This window comes from Schistocerca piceifrons, chromosome 4 (genome assembly GCF_021461385.2).
Source record: "Schistocerca piceifrons isolate TAMUIC-IGC-003096 chromosome 4, iqSchPice1.1, whole genome shotgun sequence".
Taxonomy (NCBI): Eukaryota; Metazoa; Arthropoda; class Insecta; order Orthoptera; family Acrididae; genus Schistocerca; species Schistocerca piceifrons.
In genome coordinates, this window is record NC_060141.1 from 545,176,422 (window position 1) to 545,198,707 (window position 22,286).

The 22,286-nt window shown below is 47.0% G+C and overlaps 2 protein-coding genes across 3 annotated transcripts in view; one reads left to right on the plus strand and one right to left on the minus strand.

The window, feature by feature from the left end:
• Positions 1-971: 971 nt before the first annotated feature.
• LOC124795245 (myosin-IIIb-like) overlaps positions 972-22,286 on the plus strand; it is a 271,037-nt gene continuing 249,722 nt past the window's right edge. For both annotated transcript variants that reach the window (XM_047259179.1, XM_047259178.1), the window contains exon 1: positions 972-1,021. The gene's annotated coding sequence lies outside the window, so the exon portion shown is untranslated. The remainder of the gene's footprint in view (positions 1,022-22,286) is intronic.
• LOC124795989 (dentin sialophosphoprotein-like) lies at positions 3,931-13,780 on the minus strand. Its single transcript, XM_047260070.1, has 5 exons — positions 13,722-13,780; positions 9,852-11,351; positions 7,417-9,798; positions 5,962-7,355; positions 3,931-5,918 (listed from the first exon to the last, which is right to left on the minus strand). Exons 1-5 carry the CDS (start codon positions 13,778-13,780, stop codon positions 3,931-3,933), a joined length of 7,323 nt encoding a protein of 2,440 aa, XP_047116026.1.

Sequence of the window (22,286 nt, forward strand, 5' to 3'; positions counted from 1 at the left end):
GTCATTCGAGTCGACCAGAGTGGCCGAACGGTTCTAGGCGCTGCAGTCTGGAACCGCGCGACCGCTACGGTCGCAGGTTCGAATCCTGCCTCGGGCATGGATGAGTATGATGTTCTTAGGTTAGTTATGGAAGTGAAACATGGACGATAAATAGTTTGGACAAGAAGAGAATAGAAGCTTTCTAAATGTGGTGCTACAGAAGAATGCTGAAGATTAGATGGGTAGATCACATAACAAATGAGGAGGTACTGAATAGAATTGGGGAGAAGAGGAGTTTGTGGCACAACTTGACAAGAAGGAGGGACCGGTTGATGGACATGTTCTGAGGCATCAGGGGATCACAAATTTAGCATTGGAGGGCAGTGTGGAGGGTAAAAATCGTAGAGGGAGACCAAGAGACGAATACACTAAGCAGATTCAGAAGGATGTAGGTTGCAGTAAGTACTGGGAGATGAAAAAGCTTGCACAGGATGGAGTAGCATGGAGAGCTGCATCAAACCAGTCGCAGGACTGAAGACCACAACAACAGGAGGTTAGTTAGGGTTAAGTAGTTCTAACTTCTAAGGGACTGATGACTTCAGAAGTTAAGTCCTATAGTGCTCAGAGCCATTTTTACGTCATTCGAAAATCCTTCCACCGCGAGGGTTCAAGTCGGTTCACCAAAGCGTGTATTAGCGACCGTGGCCACGGATGGGAGCCGCACGATCGGATGCCCTCCTTTTGTCGGCGACCGCGAGGCGAATAGTGCTGAGACACTGAAATAGCGGCGCTTCCGCCGTGCTCTGCGCACGGACGGATGGGCTTGTCCGGGTCCGCGGGCGGAAGCTGTCCTCGGTTAATCCGCCGGCAATTAGTGGGCGTCCCGGCTTCCGGCGCCGGTGACGTCACGCGCGAGGCCGTACGAGCGCGGCAGGCCCGGGGCTTCGCCGCTACTCTACTGCGGGCGGCTCGCGGGGCTGGCACAGTCGGCCGCAAGACGCCAGCAGCGCCGCGCCGCGGGCCGCAGCCGCAGCTGGTGCCGGTGAGTGCTGCTGCTAAGTAGCTGCGGGCGTCCAGTGTCGCTTCCAAACGGACAGTACGAGGCTGGTGCCGTTTCTGTTTCACGTAGACAGCGTGGATCATTAGTGTGCCAGCTTCCTATTTGTCCAACGGTAAAGGCGCCAAAAATACGAGGGGAGTTAAAGAAGTAAAGCAACACATGGTTTTTTGTTTCTTGTTTTTTGTTTTTTTTTCTTTTTTTCCTGAAAGCACGTTGGTTTTATTCAAGATTCCAGTACACTCTTTTGCTTGCAAACACACATCTTTTTCCAAAATAATATCGGTTCAGTGCGACGGCCTTATGTCACCTTACTGGGAGGGCCTGTATGCGCGAATGGTATCACTCTGATTGTCGACGTCGAAGCCAACGTCTTGCTGCGTCAGTAACCTCCCTGTCCCCCACGTACTGCTTCATTGGTCCAAACTGACGGAAGTCAGAAGATGCGAGGGCCGGACTGTAGGGCGGATGAGGAAGAACAGTCCAATGATGTTTTGTGAGCTCCTCTTGGACGTGCAGACTTGTGTGAGGCCTTGCTTTGTCATGGAGAAGTTCGTTTGCATTTTTGTGGCGATGAATGCGCTGAAGCTGTTTTTTTCAATTTCCTGAGGGTAGCACAGCCGTGTGCTGTCGGTCAGCCCGCGGGAGATCAGACAGGTTGCGCGACCTTGTTGCCATGATGACAAACGCCTCGGCCAACGGCTCAACGTGCTTTTGTTCACTGCCATATCTGCGCACACATTTTCCAAGCGTCTAAGAGTAGTTTCCTCCGAAACTAACTCCGTGACAGTTCTCTGCTTGGAACGTCATCTTCAGATGGGCTGTGCTGAAGCTAAGGATTTTTTTGGACTGCAAAACAGTGCAAGGGATATTGGAGACGTGATCTTGGGACCGACGACTGATTTAATTATCTGTCCATGCTAGTCCATCCTGTACATTGACTCACTAGTTTTATAATATTTTTGACGATTACACCACGTCCGTTTCAAGCAATTTTTGCAAGTATGACGACGACGACGAGCCTGTAACTGCCCCCGCCACACACACACACACACACACACACACACACACACACACACACACCTTCTCAGGATTCCTTGATGTCCCAGAACATGTTCTATTATCTGATTGTCTTCATAGTCAAGTTACCTCATGAATTTCTGTTCTCCCAAAATCCAGTATCTCTTCATTAGTCATCCGATCTACCCATTCGTGATCTGCATTCTTCTGTAGCATAACATTTCAAAAGCTTCTCCTCTCTTCTTTCTGAACTCCTAATCGTCCAAACATCACTTCCGTACAAGGCTGCATTTCGGAGACCTTCAGAAAAGAATTTTAACATTTAAACCTATGTTCGATATTAATAAAATTCTATTTTTCAAAAATGCTCTACTTGCTATTACCAGTCAATCTTTTGCATCCTGTCCACTGTCCAAATAGCAAAACCCGCATAGTATTCTTATTGTCACATTTAGTACTCTAATTCTCTCAGCATCGTCTCATTTAATTTATAGCCCTTTTGTTGTTCATCTTATTACCTCTTTTCATTACACTAACCATTGCCTTCAAACGCTATTCCTATTTCTTTTTGTGTGATGTCCTTGGGTTAGTTAAGATTAAGTAGTTCTTATTTCTAGGGGAATGATGACCATAGATGTTAAGTCCCATAGTGCTCAGAGCCATTTTTGAACCTGTTTCTTTTCCACCTCTGAGATTATATTACCATGTCATTAGCAGACCCCAAATTTTTTATTTGACATTTAATAATCAGATCCATTGTAATCCCTCCTTATAAAGCACACAAGGACCCAGAAATGGTTTGGAACAACTCCCCAACGAGGTAACGTAGTGTGGCTAAGACGCTGAACAAGGAGCGTTTCGGGATTCATATCCAGCAACCAGCCATCCCGATTTAGGTTTTCCGTTTTATCCCTCAAATCAGTGAGTTTGCTCGAACAGACCACTTAAAAAGGCTCGCCGTTTTTCAACACGTCCTCGTTCTGAACGAAATAATGTAAATTTCTATACTTCGAAAGAAGTTACCGAAATGAATGTTTCATGAAGTGACTGGTTGTGGGCTTTTGTAGCTACAATTCATTTAATTTATAGATACTGTTGTATTCTCTGAAGAGGAAGCATATCGAATTGGCGCAAAGGCAAACTGCTACTACTCATCTTTCCACTCGTAGGAGAATTGCAACGCTGTCCACTCATTTTGATGGGTTCTAGCTGTTGTCATGTACGTAGACCATGCAAGTGGTTCAAGCGGCCTAGAGCAAAATGTAAATATTGTTCAACATTATCTTCCAATAGAGCCGTCAGCGACGCAGTAGAGAAAGTGGAAATAGTAACCGATGCAATTATCTTTCAGTCTTGACCTTTAGCTTGTGATTAAGCTAATAGCAAGTGTGTGTGTGATGTGTGGCATCATCCCGTCATCTGAGGGCCACCACACTACTTATATCGTCGACCGAGCTGACGTTTAAAAACTACCGTTTCCGACTTGCAGTTTAATTTTGAAAATAATTTTGATTTTCAGTGAGTAGTTCATTCCCTTAGTTAGAATGCTAAACTGGAACTTGTATGCGAAAGGTACGTAATCACTATGAACTACATTGACTGCAAAGTGATGTAGTTTCTGTTCCGTATTTCAGATACAGTACAGTGTGTTTCGAAACAGGTTCATCTGATTCACAAGACTATACGAAGACAGAAACTTGGGGTATATTTTAATTTACGCACATACTGTAATAATATTGTATATTTTTTATTGGAACCTGACTTGCTCGTATTTGTTTTTTGTCAGTGTTTTGTTTCGTCAGTGTTGTTTTGTTTCGTCAGTGTTGTTTTGTTTCGTCAGTGTTGTTTTGTTTCGTCAGTGTTGCTTTGTCTCGTCAGTGTTGCTTTGTCTCGTCGGTGTTGCTTTGTCTCGTCGGTGTTGCTTTGTCTCGTCGGTGTTGCTTTGTCTCGTCGGTGTTGCTTTGTCTCGTCGGTGTTGCTTTGTCTCGTCGGTGTTGCTTTGTCTCGTCGGTGTTGCTTTGTCTCGTCGGTGTTGCTTTGTCTCGTCGGTGTTGCTTTTGTCTCGTCGGTGTTGCTTTTGTCTCGTCGGTGTTGCTTTTGTCTCGTCGGTGTTGCTTTTGTCTCGTCGGTGTTGCTTTTGTCTCGTCGGTGTTGCTTTTGTCTCGTCGGTGTTGCTTTTGTCTCGTCGGTGTTGCTTTTGTCTCGTCGGTGTTGCTTTTGTCTCGTCGGTGTTGCTTTTGTCTCGTCGGTGTTGCTTTTGTCTCGTCGGTGTTGCTTTTGTCTCGTCGGTGTTGCTTTTGTCTCGTCGGTGTTGCTTTTGTCTCGTCGGTGTTGCTTTTGTCTCGTCGGTGTTGCTTTTGTCTCGTCGGTGTTGCTTTTGTCTCGTCGGTGTTGCTTTTGTCTCGTCGGTGTTGCTTTTGTCTCGTCGGTGTTGCTTTTGTCTCGTCGGTGTTGCTTTCGTCTCGTCGGTGTTGCTTTTGTCTCGTCGGTGTTGCTTTTGTCTCGTCGGTGTTGCTTTTGTCTCGTCGGTGTTGCTTTTGTCTCGTCGGTGTTGCTTTTGTCTCGTCGGTGTTGCTTTTGTCTCGTCGGTGTTGCTTTTGTCTCGTCGGTGTTGCTTTGTCTCGTCGGTGTTGCTTTGTCTCGTCGGTGTTGCTTTGTCTCGTCGGTGTTGCTTTGTCTCGTCGGTGTTGCTTTGTCTCGTCGGTGTTGCTTTTGTCTCGTCGGTGTTGCTTTTGTCTCGTCGGTGTTGCTTTTGTCTCGTCGGTGTTGCTTTTGTCTCGTCGGTGTTGCTTTTGTCTCGTCGGTGTTGCTTTTGTCTCGTCGGTGTTGCTTTTGTCTCGTCGGTGTTGCTTTTGTCTCGTCGGTGTTGCTTTTGTCTCGTCGGTGTTGCTTTTGTCTCGTCGGTGTTGCTTTTGTCTCGTCGGTGTTGCTTTTGTCTCGTCGGTGTTGCTTTTGTCTCGTCGGTGTTGCTTTTGTCTCGTCGGTGTTGCTTTTGTCTCGTCGGTGTTGCTTTTGTCTCGTCGGTGTTGCTTTTGTCTCGTCGGTGTTGCTTTTGTCTCGTCGGTGTTGCTTTTGTCTCGTCGGTGTTGCTTTTGTCTCGTCGGTGTTGCTTTTGTCTCGTCGGTGTTGCTTTTGTCTCGTCGGTGTTGCTTTTGTCTCGTCGGTGTTGCTTTTGTCTCGTCGGTGTTGCTTTTGTCTCGTCGGTGTTGCTTTTGTCTCGTCGGTGTTGCTTTTGTCTCGTCGGTGTTGCTTTTGTCTCGTCGGTGTTGCTTTTGTCTCGTCGGTGTTGCTTTCGTCTCGTCGGTGTTGCTTTTGTCTCGTCGGTGTTGCTTTTGTCTCGTCGGTGTTGCTTTTGTCTCGTCGGTGTTGCTTTTGTCTCGTCGGTGTTGCTTTTGTCTCGTCGGTGTTGCTTTTGTCTCGTCGGTGTTGCTTTTGTCTCGTCGGTGTTGCTTTTGTCTCGTCGGTGTTGCTTTTGTCTCGTCGGTGTTGCTTTTGTCTCGTCGGTGTTGCTTTTGTCTCGTCGGTGTTGCTTTTGTCTCGTCGGTGTTGCTTTTGTCTCGTCGGTGTTGCTTTTGTCTCGTCGGTGTTGCTTTTGGTCTCGTCGGTGTTGCTTTTGGTCTCGTCGGTGTTGCTTTTGGTCTCGTCGGTGTTGCTTTTGGTCTCGTCGGTGTTGCTTTTGGTCTCGTCGGTGTTGCTTTTGGTCTCGTCGGTGTTGCTTTTGGTCTCGTCGGTGTTGCTTTTGGTCTCGTCGGTGTTGCTTTTGGTCTCGTCGGTGTTGCTTTTGGTCTCGTCGGTGTTGCTTTTGGTCTCGTCGGTGTTGCTTTTGGTCTCGTCGGTGTTGCTTTTGGTCTCGTCGGTGTTGCTTTTGGTCTCGTCGGTGTTGCTTTTGGTCTAGTCGGTGTTGCTTTTGGTCTCGTCGGTGTTGCTTTTGGTCTCGTCGGTGTTGCTTTTGGTCTCGTCGGTGTTGCTTTTGGTCTCGTCGGTGTTGCTTTTGGTCTCGTCGGTGTTGCTTTTGGTCTCGTCGGTGTTGCTTTTGGTCTCGTCGGTGTTGCTTTTGGTCTCGTCGGTGTTGCTTTTGGTCTCGTCGGTGTTGCTTTTGGTCTCGTCGGTGTTGCTTTTGGTCTCGTCGGTGTTGCTTTTGGTCTCGTCGGTGTTGCTTTTGGTCTCGTCGGTGTTGCTTTTGGTCTCGTCGGTGTTGCTTTTGGTCTCGTCGGTGTTGCTTTTGGTCTCGTCGGTGTTGCTTTTGGTCTCGTCGGTGTTGCTTTTGGTCTCGTCGGTGTTGCTTTTGGTCTCGTCGGTGTTGCTTTTGGTCTCGTCGGTGTTGCTTTTGGTCTCGTCGGTGTTGCTTTTGGTCTCGTCGGTGTTGCTTTTTGTCTCGTCGGTGTTGCTTTTTGTCTCGTCGGTGTTGCTTTTTGTCTCGTCGGTGTTGCTTTTTGTCTCGTCGGTGTTGCTTTTTGTCTCGTCGGTGTTGCTTTTTGTCTCGTCGGTGTTGCTTTTTGTCTCGTCGGTGTTGCTTTTTGTCTCGTCGGTGTTGCTTTTTGTCTCGTCGGTGTTGCTTTTTGTCTCGTCGGTGTTGCTTTTTGTCTCGTCGGTGTTGCTTTTTGTCTCGTCGGTGTTGCTTTTTGTCTCGTCGGTGTTGCTTTTTGTCTCGTCGGTGTTGCTTTTTGTCTCGTCGGTGTTGCTTTTTGTCTCGCCGGTGTTGCTTTTTGTCTCGTCGGTGTTGCTTTTTGTCTCGTCGGTGTTGCTTTTTGTCTCGTCGGTGTTGCTTTTTGTCTCGTCGGTGTTGCTTTTTGTCTCGTCGGTGTTGCTTTTTGTCTCGTCGGTGTTGCTTTTTGTCTCGTCGGTGTTGCTTTTTGTCTCGTCGGTGTTGCTTTTTGTCTCGTCGGTGTTGCTTTTTGTCTCGTCGGTGTTGCTTTTTGTCTCGTCGGTGTTGCTTTTTGTCGCGTCGGTGTTGCTTTTTGTCGCGTCGGTGTTGCTTTTTGTCGCGTCGGTGTTGCTTTTTGTCGCGTCGGTGTTGCTTTTTGTCGCGTCGGTGTTGCTTTTTGTCGCGTCGGTGTTGCTTTTGTCGCGCCGGTGTTGCTTTTGTCGCGCCGGTGTTGCTTTTGTCGCGCCGGTGTTGCTTTTGTCGCGCCGGTGTTGCTTTTGTCGCGCCGGTGTTGCTTTTGTCGCGCCGGTGTTGCTTTTGTCGCGCCGGTGTTGCTTTTGTTGCGCCGGTGTTGCTTTTGTTGCGCCGGTGTTGCTTTTGTTGCGCCGGTGTTGCTTTTGTTGCGCCGGTGTTGCTTTTGTTGCGCCGGTGTTGCTTTTGTTTCGCCGGTGTTGCTTTTGGTTCGCCGGTGTTGCTTTTGGTTCGCCGGTGTTGCTTTTGGTTCGGCGGTGTTGCTTTTGGTTCGGCGGTGTTGCTTTTGGTTCGGCGGTGGTGCTTTTGGTTCGGCGGTGGTGCTTTTGGTTCGGCGGTGGTGCTTTTGGTTCGGCGGTGGTGCTTTTGGTTCGGCGGTGGTGCTTTTGGTTCGGCGGTGGTGCTTTTGGTTCGGCGGTGGTGCTTTTGGTTCGGCGGTGGTGCTTTTGGTTCGGCGGTGGTGCTTTTTGTCTCGTCGGTGGTGCTTTTTGTCTCGTCGGTGGTGCTTTTTGTCTCGTCGGTGGTGCTTTTTGTCTCGTCGGTGGTGCTTTTTGTCTCGTCGGTGGTGCTTTTTGTCTCGTCGGTGGTGCTTTTTGTCTCGTCGGTGGTGCTTTTTGTCTCGTCGGTGGTGCTTTTTGTCTCGTCGGTGGTGCTTTTTGTCTCGTCGGTGGTGCTTTTTGTCTCGTCGGTGGTGCTTTTTGTCTCGTCGGTGGTGCTTTTTGTCTCGTCGGTGGTGCTTTTTGTCTCGTCGGTGGTGCTTTTTGTCTCGTCGGTGGTGCTTTTTGTCTCGTCGGTGTTGCTTTTTGTCTCGTCGGTGTTGCTTTTTGTCTCGTCGGTGTTGCTTTTTGTCTCGTCGGTGTTGCTTTTTGTCTCGTCGGTGTTGCTTTTTGTCTCGTCGGTGTTGCTTTTTGTCTCGTCGGTGTTGCTTTTTGTCTCGTCGGTGTTGCTTTTTGTCTCGTCGGTGTTGCTTTTTGTCTCGTCGGTGTTGCTTTTTGTCTCGTCGGTGTTGCTTTTTGTCTCGTCGGTGTTGCTTTTTGTCTCGTCGGTGTTGCTTTTTGTCTCGTCGGTGTTGCTTTTTGTCTCGTCGGTGTTGCTTTTTGTCTCGTCGGTGTTGCTTTTTGTCTCGTCGGTGTTGCTTTTTGTCTCGTCGGTGTTGCTTTTTGTCTCGTCGGTGTTGCTTTTTGTCTCGTCGGTGTTGCTTTTTGTCTCGTCGGTGTTGCTTTTTGTCTCGTCGGTGTTGCTTTTTGTCTCGTCGGTGTTGCTTTTTGTCTCGTCGGTGTTGCTTTTTGTCTCGTCGGTGTTGCTTTTTGTCTCGTCGGTGTTGCTTTTTGTCTCGTCGGTGTTGCTTTTTGTCTCGTCGGTGTTGCTTTTTGTCTCGTCGGTGTTGCTTTTTGTCTCGTCGGTGTTGCTTTTTGTCTCGTCGGTGTTGCTTTTTGTCTCGTCGGTGTTGCTTTTTGTCTCGTCGGTGTTGCTTTTTGTCTCGTCGGTGTTGCTTTTTGTCTCGTCGGTGTTGCTTTTTGTCTCGTCGGTGTTGCTTTTTGTCTCGTCGGTGTTGCTTTTTGTCTCGTCGGTGTTGCTTTTTGTCTCGTCGGTGTTGCTTTTTGTCTCGTCGGTGTTGCTTTTTGTCTCGTCGGTGTTGCTTTTTGTCTCGTCGGTGTTGCTTTTTGTCTCGTCGGTGTTGCTTTTTGTCTCGTCGGTGTTGCTTTTTGTCTCGTCGGTGTTGCTTTTTGTCTCGTCGGTGTTGCTTTTTGTCTCGTCGGTGTTGCTTTTTGTCTCGTCGGTGTTGCTTTTTGTCTCGTCGGTGTTGCTTTTTGTCTCGTCGGTGTTGCTTTTTGTCTCGTCGGTGTTGCTTTTTGTCTCGTCGGTGTTGCTTTTTGTCTCGTCGGTGTTGCTTTTTGTCTCGTCGGTGTTGCTTTTTGTCTCGTCGGTGTTGCTTTTTGTCTCGTCGGTGTTGCTTTTTGTCTCGTCGGTGTTGCTTTTTGTCTCGTCGGTGTTGCTTTTTGTCTCGTCGGTGTTGCTTTTTGTCTCGTCGGTGTTGCTTTTTGTCTCGTCGGTGTTGCTTTTTGTCTCGTCGGTGTTGCTTTTTGTCTCGTCGGTGTTGCTTTTTGTCTCGTCGGTGTTGCTTTTTGTCTCGTCGGTGTTGCTTTTTGTCTCGCCGGTGTTGCTTTTTGTCGCGCCGGTGTTGCTTTTTGTCGCGCCGGTGTTGCTTTTTGTCGCGCCGGTGTTGCTTTTTGTCGCGCCGGTGTTGCTTTTTGTCGCGCCGGTGTTGCTTTTTGTCGCGCCGGTGTTGCTTTTTGTCGCGACGGTGTTGCTTTTTGTCGCGACGGTGGTGCTTTTTGTCGCGACGGTGGTGCTTTTTGTCGCGACGGTGGTGCTTTTTGTCGCGACGGTGGTGCTTTTTGTCGCGACGGTGGTGCTTTTTGTCGCGACGGTGGTGCTTTTTGTCGCGACGGTGGTGCTTTTTGTCGCGACGGTGGTGCTTTTTGGTTCGACGGTGGTGCTTTTTGGTTCGACGGTGGTGCTTTTTGGTTCGACGGTGGTGCTTTTTGGTTCGACGGTGGTGCTTTTTGGTTCGACGGTGGTGCTTTTTGGTTCGACGGTGGTGCTTTTTGGTTCGACGGTGGTGCTTTTGGTTCGACGGTGGTGCTTTTGGTTCGACGGTGGTGCTTTTGGTTCGACGGTGGTGCTTTTGGTTCGTCGGTGGTGCTTTTGGTTCGTCGGTGGTGCTTTTGGTTCGTCGGTGGTGCTTTTGGTTCGTCGGTGGTGCTTTTGGTTCGTCGGTGGTGCTTTTGGTTCGTCGGTGGTGCTTTTGGTTCGTCGGTGGTGCTTTTGTCTCGTCGGTGGTGCTTTTGTCTCGTCGGTGGTGCTTTTGTCTCGTCGGTGGTGCTTTTGGTTCGTCGGTGGTGCTTTTGGTTCGTCGGTGGTGCTTTTGGTTCGTCGGTGGTGGCTTTTGTCTCGTCGGTGGTGGCTTTTGTCTCGTCGGTGGTGGCTTTTGTCTCGTCGGTGGTGGCTTTTGTCTCGTCGGTGGTGGCTTTTGTCTCGTCGGTGGTGGCTTTTGTCTCGTCGGTGGTGGCTTTTGTCTCGTCGGTGGTGGCTTTTGTCTCGTCGGTGGTGGCTTTTGTCTCGTCGGTGGTGGCTTTTGTCTCGTCGGTGGTGGCTTTTGTCTCGTCGGTGGTGGCTTTTGTCTCGTCGGTGGTGGCTTTTGTCTCGTCGGTGGTGGCTTTTGTCTCGTCGGTGGTGGCTTTTGTCTCGTCGGTGTTGGCTTTTGTCTCGTCGGTGTTGGCTTTTGTCTCGTCGGTGTTGGCTTTTGTCTCGTCGGTGTTGGCTTTTGTCTCGTCGGTGTTGGCTTTTGTCTCGTCGGTGTTGGCTTTTGTCTCGTCGGTGTTGGCTTTTGTCTCGTCGGTGTTGGCTTTTGTCTCGTCGGTGTTGGCTTTTGTCTCGTCGGTGTTGGCTTTTGTCTCGTCGGTGTTGGCTTTTGTCTCGTCGGTGTTGGCTTTTGTCTCGTCGGTGTTGGCTTTTGTCTCGTCGGTGTTGGCTTTTGTCTCGTCGGTGTTGGCTTTTGTCTCGTCGGTGTTGGCTTTTGTCTCGTCGGTGTTGGCTTTTGTCTCGTGGGTGTTGGCTTTTGTCTCGTGGGTGTTGGCTTTTGTCTCGTCGGTGTTGGCTTTTGTCTCGTCGGTGTTGGCTTTTGTCTCGTCGGTGTTGGCTTTTGTCTCGTCGGTGTTGGCTTTTGTCTCGTCGGTGTTGGCTTTTGTCTCGTCGGTGTTGGCTTTTGTCTCGTCGGTGTTGGCTTTTGTCTCGTCGGTGTTGGCTTTTGTCTCGTCGGTGTTGGCTTTTGTCTCGTCGGTGTTGGCTTTTGTCTCGTCGGTGTTGGCTTTTGTCTCGTCGGTGTTGGCTTTTGTCTCGTCGGTGTTGGCTTTTGTCTCGTCGGTGTTGGCTTTTGTCTCGTCGGTGTTGGCTTTTGTCTCGTCGGTGTTGGCTTTTGTCTCGTCGGTGTTGGCTTTTGTCTCGTCGGTGTTGGCTTTTGTCTCGTCGGTGTTGGCTTTTGTCTCGTCGGTGTTGGCTTTTGTCTCGTCGGTGTTGGCTTTTGTCTCGTCGGTGTTGGCTTTTGTCTCGTCGGTGTTGGCTTTTGTCTCGTCGGTGTTGGCTTTCGTCTCGTCGGTGTTGGCTTTCGTCTCGTCACTTGTTGTTTTGTTTCGTCAGTATGATATGCTTCGTTATCGCCAATACGTATGCTTCGTTTAACGGTAGAGAGAGAAGTGCTAACTTAAGATTTTTATCATTTGTTTCGTCAGAGAAAACCAGACAACAATTTCTGTGGATAAAAATTACACAGACCACTAAACTGATCTGACGTGATTTCCAACGATAGGTAAATAAATTCTCGTAAAATAATAATCATAATACAAATAACCAATTTATTCGCGTCACTGAGGGTGGAAGTGTAAGAGATATTACAATGGGACTACAGTTTTTACTTTCTAAAGAACCGTCTGTTTTTACAAAACTATATCTTTCACATGCCTGCACCTATAATCTAAGAGTACTTTTGACTGTTACGTTTAGAATCAGTTTTCGTTTGCCGTTCACAAGTATTCACTGATCCGTCCACGGTAAGCACGGCAATCACCCAAATGACAGTCAAACTCGTCCCATTACTTTGGAGAATTTCTAGACTCCCGTGCTACGGGCTCCGGGTTATAACAGCTGCATACAGCACTGCCCCGTTTTTCGGGGGAAAATCAGCTGTTATAAATTTTGAGGTAACAATAGTAGTAGTGTATACGATTACGTGAGCATAATTGTGCACCACTGGAAATAATGAAACGTTGGCGTAAAGCGGCAGTTTTGAAGAATACATTCGTCGTATTTCTACTTTATTAATTCACATTTTACGTGGTAAAAGTTAGTACAAGTGTTTTATTTGCTCTTTCTGTTCGTCTATACTCTGTTGCTGCTTCTCATAGATTTTCTCCACAATATTGTTAACTGGGTGTTCCTAAAAAAAATGCATGCTTAAAATCATTTTTTGATATACGCTCGCACCAAATGATGTAGCCCGCTACGTGAAATATACAACCACAGATTTTTTAAATCGAGGTTAGTGATGACGGAGCTCACTTGCTGTTGTGTTTACACTCGTGTTTAATGTTTCTGTTACTTAAAGTTCATATAGTGTACTTTTACAGTAGCATTGTCTACTATATTTGAATCCAGTTCTGTAAAGCCTTCATACATGCTTTAAAGACATTATGTAATAAAATCCAGATTCCAGAATGAGATTTTCACTCTGCAGCGGAGTGTGCGCTGATATGAAACTTCCTGGCAGATTAAAACTGTGTGCCCGACCGAGACTCGAACTCGGGACCTTTGCCTTTCGCATGTCGACTGGACCGCGAAATCACTCGATCCCACAGAAAAGATTGACTTTTTGGAACACCAGCTGAAATTTAGCAACAAACGTCCCCGCAATTTGGTAGTCCTACGGGCCCTAATCATCAAAAGTTGCTTCAGTTAGATATGGCATACCTGAAGGAATGTGTGGTCTCTCATCCTCGCCGAACTGAGTCAATTATTAAGCCCAGAGGCGGTGTTACACATAATTGGCGTTATCTGTACATATACTCCGTAAATCACCGAACGGCGCGTGGCGGAATGCACCCTGTGCCACTACTAGCCATTCCCCTTCCTGTAGAGAGAGGGAAAAATATTGTCTAGGAGCCTCCGTAAGAGCCCTAATGTCTCGCATTTTATCTTCGTGGTCGTTACGCGGAATGTTCGTTGGAGGCAGTAGAATCGTTGTGCAGTTGGCCTCAAATGCCGATGCTCTAAATTTGCGCGATAGTGCCTTGCGGAAAGAACATCGTATTTACTCCAGGGATTCCCATCAGAGTTCACGAAGCATCTCCATAGTACTCTCATGCTGATCGAGCCTACCGGTGACACATGTAGCAGCACTACTCTGTATTGTTTCTATGTCGTCCTTTAATCCGACCTTGTGGCGATCCAAAACACTCGAACAGTACTCGAGAAAAGATCGCAGTAGCGTTCTATACGCCATCTCCTTTGTGGATGGGCTACACGTTCCCAATATTCTGCCAATAAAAGAAGTTACTACTGCCCTACCATTTTTCTACATTTATAGCCAGGTGCCACTCATCACACCAACGATATCTCTTGGGGATGAGTAATTTCTTGCCCAGTGTGATTATGGTAGATTATAGTGCATGATGGAGGCTTTTATCCATTTGTTTTTGTTGCCTTGTAGTCTATATTCAAACATTGCTTTCGTAGTTTCTGGTTTGGAAGAAGTAGTACCAATGACTGACATTTTGAACACTTTTGTTGCGTAAAACACCTCTGCTCCCCAGGAGAAACAGCTTGTGACTGTGTCCTGAATTGTATCTGCGGCTTGCAGCAGACCCTGAAACAGCTGTAGCCACGGTGCCTCTGTTTCCCATCCCCGCACGTTGCTACAAAGTAAGATTTGAGCCCTCGGGGTGCTGCAGCTTTATTCTAAGCGCTGTCTCGCACGGAGTAGCGTGCCCTTACCTCGTTCCTCGCGGAGCGGGGCATGCGACCACGCCCACGTGCCGCCAGACTCCAGTCATAAGCCGATTCCCTCATCGATCTACATTATGTAAGCCGCACTTCCCGATTGCGGTTTCCTTCCATTGTGCCCTCACGTGCCTCCGCTAAGAAGCTTTAACGCTTGCTTTCTGCTTAACAAAACTGCCATCCGTTACGACACGTCTTCATAAGACATCGCCTGTGTATTTTACACGGTATAGTCTTATTAACATGACACCGCCTATGTTCGACGTCAGCGTATAATAACCAGTCACAGACGGCAGGTGGCAGCATGAGCAATGGAGGGTATACAGGGTGTTACAAAAAGGTACGGCCAAACTTTCAGGAAACATGTCCGGAAACTCTTAATTTCCAGGTTAGAGCTCATATTAGTTTCGTCAGTATGTACTGTACTTCCTCGATTGACCGCCAGTTGGCCCAATTGAAGGAACGTAATGTTGACTTCGGTGCTTGTGTTGACATGCGACTCACTGCTCTACAGTAGTAGCATCAAGCACATCAGTACGTAGCATCAACAAGTTAGTGTTCATCACGAACGTGGTTTTGCAGTCAGTGCAATGTTTACAAATACGGAGTTGGCAGATGCCCATTTGATGTATGGATTAGCACGGGGCAATAGCCGTGGCGCAGTACGTTTGTGCCGAGACAGATTTCCAGAACGAAGGTGTCCCGACAGGAAGACGTTCGAAGCAATTGATCGGCGTCTTAGGGAGCACGGAACATTCCAGCCTATGACTCGCGACTGGGGAAGACCTAGAACGACGAGGACACCTGCAATGGACGAGGCAATTCTTCGTGCAGTTGGCGATAACCCTACGTCAGCGTCAGAGAAGTTGCTGCTGTACAAGGTAACGTTGACCACGTCACTGTATGGAGAGTGCTACGAGAGAACCAGTTGTTTCCGTACCATGTACAGCGTGTGCAGGCACTATCAGCAGCTGATTGGCCTCCACGGGTACACTTCTGCGAATGGTTCTTCCAACAATGTGTCAATCCTCATTTCAGTGCAAATGTTCTCTTTACGGATGAGGCTTCATTCCAGTGTGATCAAATTGTAAATTTTCACAATCAACATGTGTGGGCTGACGAAAATCCGCACGCAATTGTGCAATCACGTCATCAGCACAGATTTTCTGTGAACGTTTGGGCAGGCATTGTTGGTGATGTCTTGATTGGGCCCCATGTTCTTACACCTACACTCAATTGAGCACGTTATCATGATTTCATACGGGATACTCTACCTGTGCTGCTAGAACATGGGCCTTTACAAGTACGACACAACATGTGGTTCATGCACGATGGAGCTCCTGCGCATTTCAGTCGAAGTGTTCGTACGCTTCTCAACAACAGATTCGGTGACCGATGGATTGGTAGAGGCGGACCAATTCCATGGCCTCCACGCTCTCCTGACCTCAACCTTCTTGACTTTCATTTATGGGGGCATTTGAAAGCTCTTGTCTACGCTACCCCGGTACCAAATGTAGAGACTCTTCGTGCTCGTATTGTGGACGGCTGTGATACAATACGCCATTCTCCAGGGCTGCATCAGCGCATCAGGGTTTCCGTGCGACGGAGGGTGGATGCATGTATCCTCGCTAACGGAGGACATTTTGAACATTTCCTGTAACAGTGTTTGAAGTCACGCTGGTAGTTCTGTTTCTGTGTGTTTCCATTCCATGATTAATGTGATTTGAAGAAAAGTAATAAAATGAGCTCTAACATGGAAAGTAAGCGTTTCCGGACACATATCCACATAACATATTTTCTTTCTTTGTGTGTGAGGAATGTTTCCTGAAAGTTTGGCCGTACCTTTTTGTAACACCCTGTATAAATCGTGTCCGAGAGACTCAGAAAACAGTACAGTCGTTGTAAAGCGAAAACGGAGCGATGTATCTAACGTTGAGAAGAGCATGACCGTTGACTTTGGGGCTAAGGATGTAAGCATTTCCGAAATTGTCAGCGTGGCGCCTTGGTAACATTGTACCGTGCATGACAAAAAGGCGCTATCCAAAACTGACGCCGAGGCGGCTGTGGTGCGCCACAGGCCATAGATGACAGGAATGCAGGACGGCGGGCGAGTTTTGTACGGACGAATAACGTGCAACTGTTGAGCAACTGACCTCGCAGGTCAACGCGGCAGATTTTTCACCCGGCCGCGTAGGAGATGTTCTCCGCTCGGGGAGTGGGTGTTGTATTGTCGTTACGTTCGTATCGTCATAATTTATATTCCAATATTGAGATGGCTGTATGGGCACGCCCCGGAAGCCACTAAATTAAAAAATAGCTGATCGCTTAGAAGAGGCTACGAACAGTGCCTTCTCAACGACCGTTCAGGGGACGTTGCTGCGTCTGGGCCACGCATCAGGGGCCTGGTTCGTGCACCCATGCTGACTGCTGTTCATCAGCGCAACTGAACGTCCCCTGAGTGGCGACAGGTGGCCTTTTCATATGAATCATATTTTATGCTTCATCGACCTGAAACGTCTGGAAGGAAACACCCTGCAACAATCGTCGGTAGGCCGGAGGCGGGATTGTTATGGTATGGGAAGAATTTCGTGTCATTTCCCTGGGTGATCTTGTCACTCTTGAAGGCACAATGAATCAACACAATGTCCACCCCCACATTCAGTTCGTTTCTCCTCAGTACTCACGTATTTACCAGCATGACAATGCAACGCGTCGCACTGCTCGCAGTGCACGTGCGTGATCTGAAGAGGGCCGTGATGAGTCTACCGTACTCCCCTGGCCATCGAGCTCCCCGGATTTAAACTCAGTTGAGAATCTGTGAGACCACCTCTATCAGGTTGTTCGCACCATGGATCCTCAACCGCGACACCTTGCACAGCTGATCACGGCACTGGAATCGGAATGGCTCCACATTCCTGTCGACATCTCCCAGAGTCTCAATGGCACTCTTGCTGCAGGAACTGCGCTGCAAAAAGTGGTTTTTCACGCTTCTGACAGGTGGTCACAGTAATGCGACTGTACAGTGTAGATGCGGTAACAGTGTCAACGGCGTTCAAAAACATCAGATTTAAAAAAAAAAAAGAAGCAAAACAATTAATGAAGGCTTCAGAATCCGATAGGTTAACTGTCGGGGTATACACAGAATTCGAAGCTACTTAGCCACAATTTTAACCGTAATTTTCCGTAGATTCATTGAACAAAGGTGTACCCTGTAGTTAAGAGAAAGCATAGGTTATAGCCGTCTCCACGAAGAGTGGCAGAAGTGATCCTCAAAACTAGAGTGCAGTGTCATCGACACCCATTCTTTGTAATACCTTAGATTGTTATAAGCTCAAACGTAGAGAGATACCTCGAACAGAATGACATAATCCTCCATGCCAACGGTTATTCCGAAAACGTCATTCATTTGTAACTCAATTTGCTTTTTTCACATGACATCCTGAAAGCCACAGATTAAGTCAGTCACATAGATGCGGTATTTCGTGTCTTCCGAACAGAACTAAAACAACATTTACTAATTAAAGTACGATCAGAAAGGGAATGAAGGAAATTTGTGACTGGATTGGTGATTTCTTGGTAGGAAGAGTAAGGAGAACTAACATCGAGCGTTCCCCAAGGAAATGTTGAGACCCTTGCACCTTGTGTAAAATTAAACCTTTTGTAGATGATGCATTTATGCAAATATCTGGATGAAAACGCAATCAGTCTACAAACGTGATTGCTTACCAACCTAGAATATTGCTCATCTGTGTAGGACCCCTACCGCATAGAACTAACATAAGGTATTAGGGGGTAAACAAATAAGGGCAGTATGAATGCTCAGAGAATGAACAGTAGAACCAATGTCCCTTTCACACGAGTTTTGATATCGTATAACCGAACTGTTAACGTGTTCTTGTTCAAAACGTTGAACGCCTGTGTAATAGGCTCAAGAGTTATTCTCATTTGCGTTTTGGTGACAGTTCGTGGCCGCCATGTTGTAGTTAGTCGAGGTAAGAAGTAAGAGTATCTCTTACCAGCACACTCTGACAGTTGCTGTTTAATATTCAGTTTAGGTACAGGTCACCGGTTCACTACCACATACGCAAAGATTACATCAACGCAAGTTTCGTTGGCTTCTACCCTGTGATCGAATACCCGAATGTCTTTGATCTCCAAGAAATGCTGTCGCCAAACTTGTGTAAAAATATCGGCTGATCGAGCCGCTACTCTCGTTAAAAGTACTCGTCTAAGTTTGACGTATCTGTTGCCGTTTGCTGTTCGTGATGATACGGCGGAAAAAATCATTAGGTTTTACGATCGCAACATAGGTTTCCTTCCATTTTTTGCTCCAAATAACCATCCTTTCAAGGGTTTCTTGCAACCATAATTTTAGTTACACCGAGAATTTATTTCAGATGATTTAACTGGTGTGTTTCCAGATACATACATATATATATGTGGGTTTACTGTAGTTGACCTTTTTCTTGAAACCAGTCGTGACAACCTGTATCAACACATATACTCTGCAAACCAGTCTCAAGTGCATGGCAGAGGATACATCGCAATGTACCAGTTTTTAGGGTTTTTTCCCCATTCTGTTCACGTATGGCTCGTGGGAGGAATGATTGCTTAATGTCCCCGTGCGCATAGTAATTACACTACTTTTGCCTTTATCACTACTGTAGCGACTTGCAGGGGGGCTGTGGTATATTCCCGTATTCCTCACTATGGTTCCTGAACTACTGCAAGTTGGTTTTCACGGGGAAGTTACTGTCTGTCATCAGGTGTCTGCCATTTCGGGTTTTCAGCTTTTCGGAGACATTCCTGTGAGTCAATGGGTCGAAATTAACTAATTGGTTACAAATAAATATAAATAACAATTGATGAAATGGTGTTAATTTCAAAATAAGAGAACAGCCTTCGCTGGAAAAAAGTATTTCAAGAAGTTTACTGCGGGTGTGACTCCGTACGTAAAATAGATTGATGAACCCATTTCTATGTAATTAATGTATTCCCAGACCGTTATAACACTGGCTCCATCTTAAACCACCTCTCGCTCGCAGTTCTTCCGCATGGTTTCCTGACGTGCACAGTAAACGCGACGTCGCGTATCATTCACGTACAGGTCGTATCGAGTCTCCTGTTCAGAAAAAATTTTCCTCTTCTCCACTATCTAGGCTGGCCTTTCCCCGCGTGCTGTAATCTTGTAACACTTTGCGTAAACGAGCATAGGTCTCTTACGTACAACTCCACCGTAAAAGAACATGTGGTGCACTTGTTTCTGGATTGTCTCTCTGGCCTGGTATTGAGGGATTTTTAGTTATGAGCTATGAATAGCGCCAACAGTGCCATATCATCACGACCTACTTCTGCCGCAACTCTGAAGCGCCATTTCTTGCAGTCCGGGGCGTTTGCCACTGTCTGCGAAGCCACAGTACTAAACAAGCCGGCGTTATGTGTGTGTAACTGACTACCCCGGGCACAGAATGACAGTAAAGCCAAAGACAGTTGTCGCCTTTTGTCACTTTGTCGGATCAGCCTTGCATGTCATGTAATACCGTTGCGCACCAAAAGAGCGATACAACACATTGTGACGGGAGACAGTTTTCCAGTTTTCATTCCCGTTTGCAGATCATGCACCAATACTGTATGTCTTAAGTAAAAAAAAAAGCCCAATGTCACAAGTCTGGACACGGATTTCGTTCAATAACGACAATCACAGGATATGTCTACATGTGTTATACACTAAAAGGAAAAAAATCGAAACGTATGTGGATATAAAAATTTTATGCAGTTAGGAAAAAATACAATGCTACATCTACATCTACATTTATATTCTGCAAGCCACCCAACGGTGTGTGGCGGAGGGCACTTTACGTGCCACTGTCATTACCTCCCTTTCCTGTTCCAGTCGCGTATGGTTCGCGGGAAGAACGACTGTCTGAAAGCCTCCGTGCGCGCTCTAATCTCTCTAATTTTACATTCGTGATCTCCTCGGGAGGTATAAGTAGGGGGAAGCAATATATTCGATACCTCATCCAGAAACGCACCCTCTCGAAACCTGGACAGCAAGCTACACCGCGATGCAGAGCGCCTCTCTTGCAGAGTCTGCCACTTGAGTTTGTTAAACATCTCCGTAACGCTATCACGGTTACCAAATAACCCTGTGACGAAACGCGCCGCTCTTCTTTGGATCTTCTCTATCTCCTCCGTCAACCCGATCTGGTACGGATCCCACACTGATGAGCAATACTCAAGTATAGGTCGAACGAGTGTTTTGTAAACCACCTCCTTTGTGATGGACTACATTTTCTAAAGACTCTCCCAATGAATCTCAACCTGGTACCCGCCTTACCAACAATTAATTTTATATGATCATTCCACTTCAAATCGTTCCGCACGCATACTCCCACATATTTTACAGAAGTAACTGCTACCAGTGTTTGTTCCGCTATCATATAATCATACAATAAGGGATCCTCCGAATCTACAGGGAGATTTTTATTTTTCAGTGTGTTTGAAAAAGAAAAGAGAAAAAGAATCTTGATATTTTGAACTCATTAAGTTATTAACGACGCGCAAGTGGCCTCAAATAAATAGACTTGTCCTAGGCAGCCCAGATGGGATCTCTCGCCCAAAAATCCCATATGATCATTTCATCACTGTAGGGAAACACTGGTTCCTTGCTTATCTTACTCAGATACAGTGGAACAGGTATCGGTCAGACTGATATGAAACGATGATACGATACGCAGAGATGCAAAGACGCAAAGAATGCAGTCGCTGCTTCGCACGCGGCGATATGCCTATCCCCGCCCCTGAACACCTCCCCGTACGCTATTTTACACCCCGAGTACTGTTGTTTCCCGAGTTCCACGTCGTCGTCTGTGCGGTGGGAGGCTAGCACTGCCCCAGCGCTACAGGGCTACACACTATTCTCCCGGTGGAGGTCGCCGGCGGTAGTGCGTAACGTCCAGACATTGCCGCCACCGCTCGTAAACGGGAAATTGGCGGCGGATGCAAAACAAGATTGCGCCAGTCATAACAACCACCTTCCTACGAGGTGCAGTAAGGCTACCAGTGGGGTCGACCAGAGCCGCAGGAAATCCGCCTTTGGTCCTTCACAACCAAAGCTCCGACACATCTCTGTAGTCCCCTCTTGTCTAATATCTCACTAATACCATCACTTCCCTCCCAGACTGTGTGTTTCATGTTGATGACGCATTGATGCCAAAGGTCAGTGCGTTAAAAACAAAGAACAGGAACCGAAAGTTTGATCCGACGAAAGAAACGTCATTGAAAAGTAGGCTGGCTCTACGTTTTCGTGCTGCAATTAAAGGGGTACTCAGTTGACAAGGCTCTGGATGTACCTGTAAACGCCACAAAACGAGCACTTGGTGTAAGAGGAACAGCTGCGACCAGTAAACCTCGCACCCCGGTTCTTTAATAAATCGAACTTCGACTTACGAAACAGATTCAGACGTCTGATTTCAATTGAGTTAATATACTCGTATTAAATATTTGACGTTAAACACGTACGCCAGAAAAATTTAGAAATGCTTTGAAGTTTTGTTTAAAGTTTGTAGGAAGCCGCTAAGTACACTCATTATCAAACACTGGATGACTACAGTGTGGGTAATGTGCGCCCCGTTTTAAGAAAAAGGTAGCCAAAAAACTATCTCAATGACTCTGACGTCATATCTCCTCATTTGTGTATCGTACAACGATGTACTTTTGCAGACGCATTCAGTAGTATACGGGCATACTGTCTGCAAAAATATTTCTATTGCGGTTAGCAGTAAAGAAATAATAAAACAGCATGCCTAATGTGACAGTTTTACTGCATGAAATAGCGAAAATCTAGTGAGCGATAAACATTTTCCCTTTCATCATACTCTGGGGGGACGTCAGCGAGAAAAAGTTTCGTAAACGTTTGAAATCGTGTGTAACGTTTGATGCAAGTGAGTAAGTGCTTTAATTTTCAAATATTGGATGAATGAAGTTAGGGTGTTTGCGCGCAGTGAGTTACACCGCCGCGAGACATTTACACAGTTTGTGACTGTAATGTTGTCTTACTGTGTTAAACATTTAACGTACATTTATCGCCCTTAATGAATCGATTATGACAGCATTTCAGATTTTTAAAGCATGTCAGTAATTCTCTGAAATATTCAAAGCCGACCGGGGTGGACGAGCGGTTCTAGGCGCTACAGTCTGGAAACGCGCGACCTGCTACGGTCGGGGGTTCGAATCCTGCCTCGGCCATGGACGTGCGTGATGTCCTTAGGTTAGTTAGGTTTAAGTAGTTCTAAGTTCTATTGGACTGATGACCTTAGAAGTTAAGTCCCATAGTGCTCAGAGCCAAATATTCAAAATGAAACTTTTGTTTCCCCTGGATGCCATTAGACAGACAACCTGCAAGTGAGGTCGTGTACCGTGAACTAGGATAGCCGTTTAACAATACAGACTGGTTTAACAATACAGACTGGCTTGGCGACTGGTGCCTGCCACTCGTTTCTGCGAAACGTCAACACACCGTTATTAATAGAAGTATACAAAGAATGGCCAATAATGTCA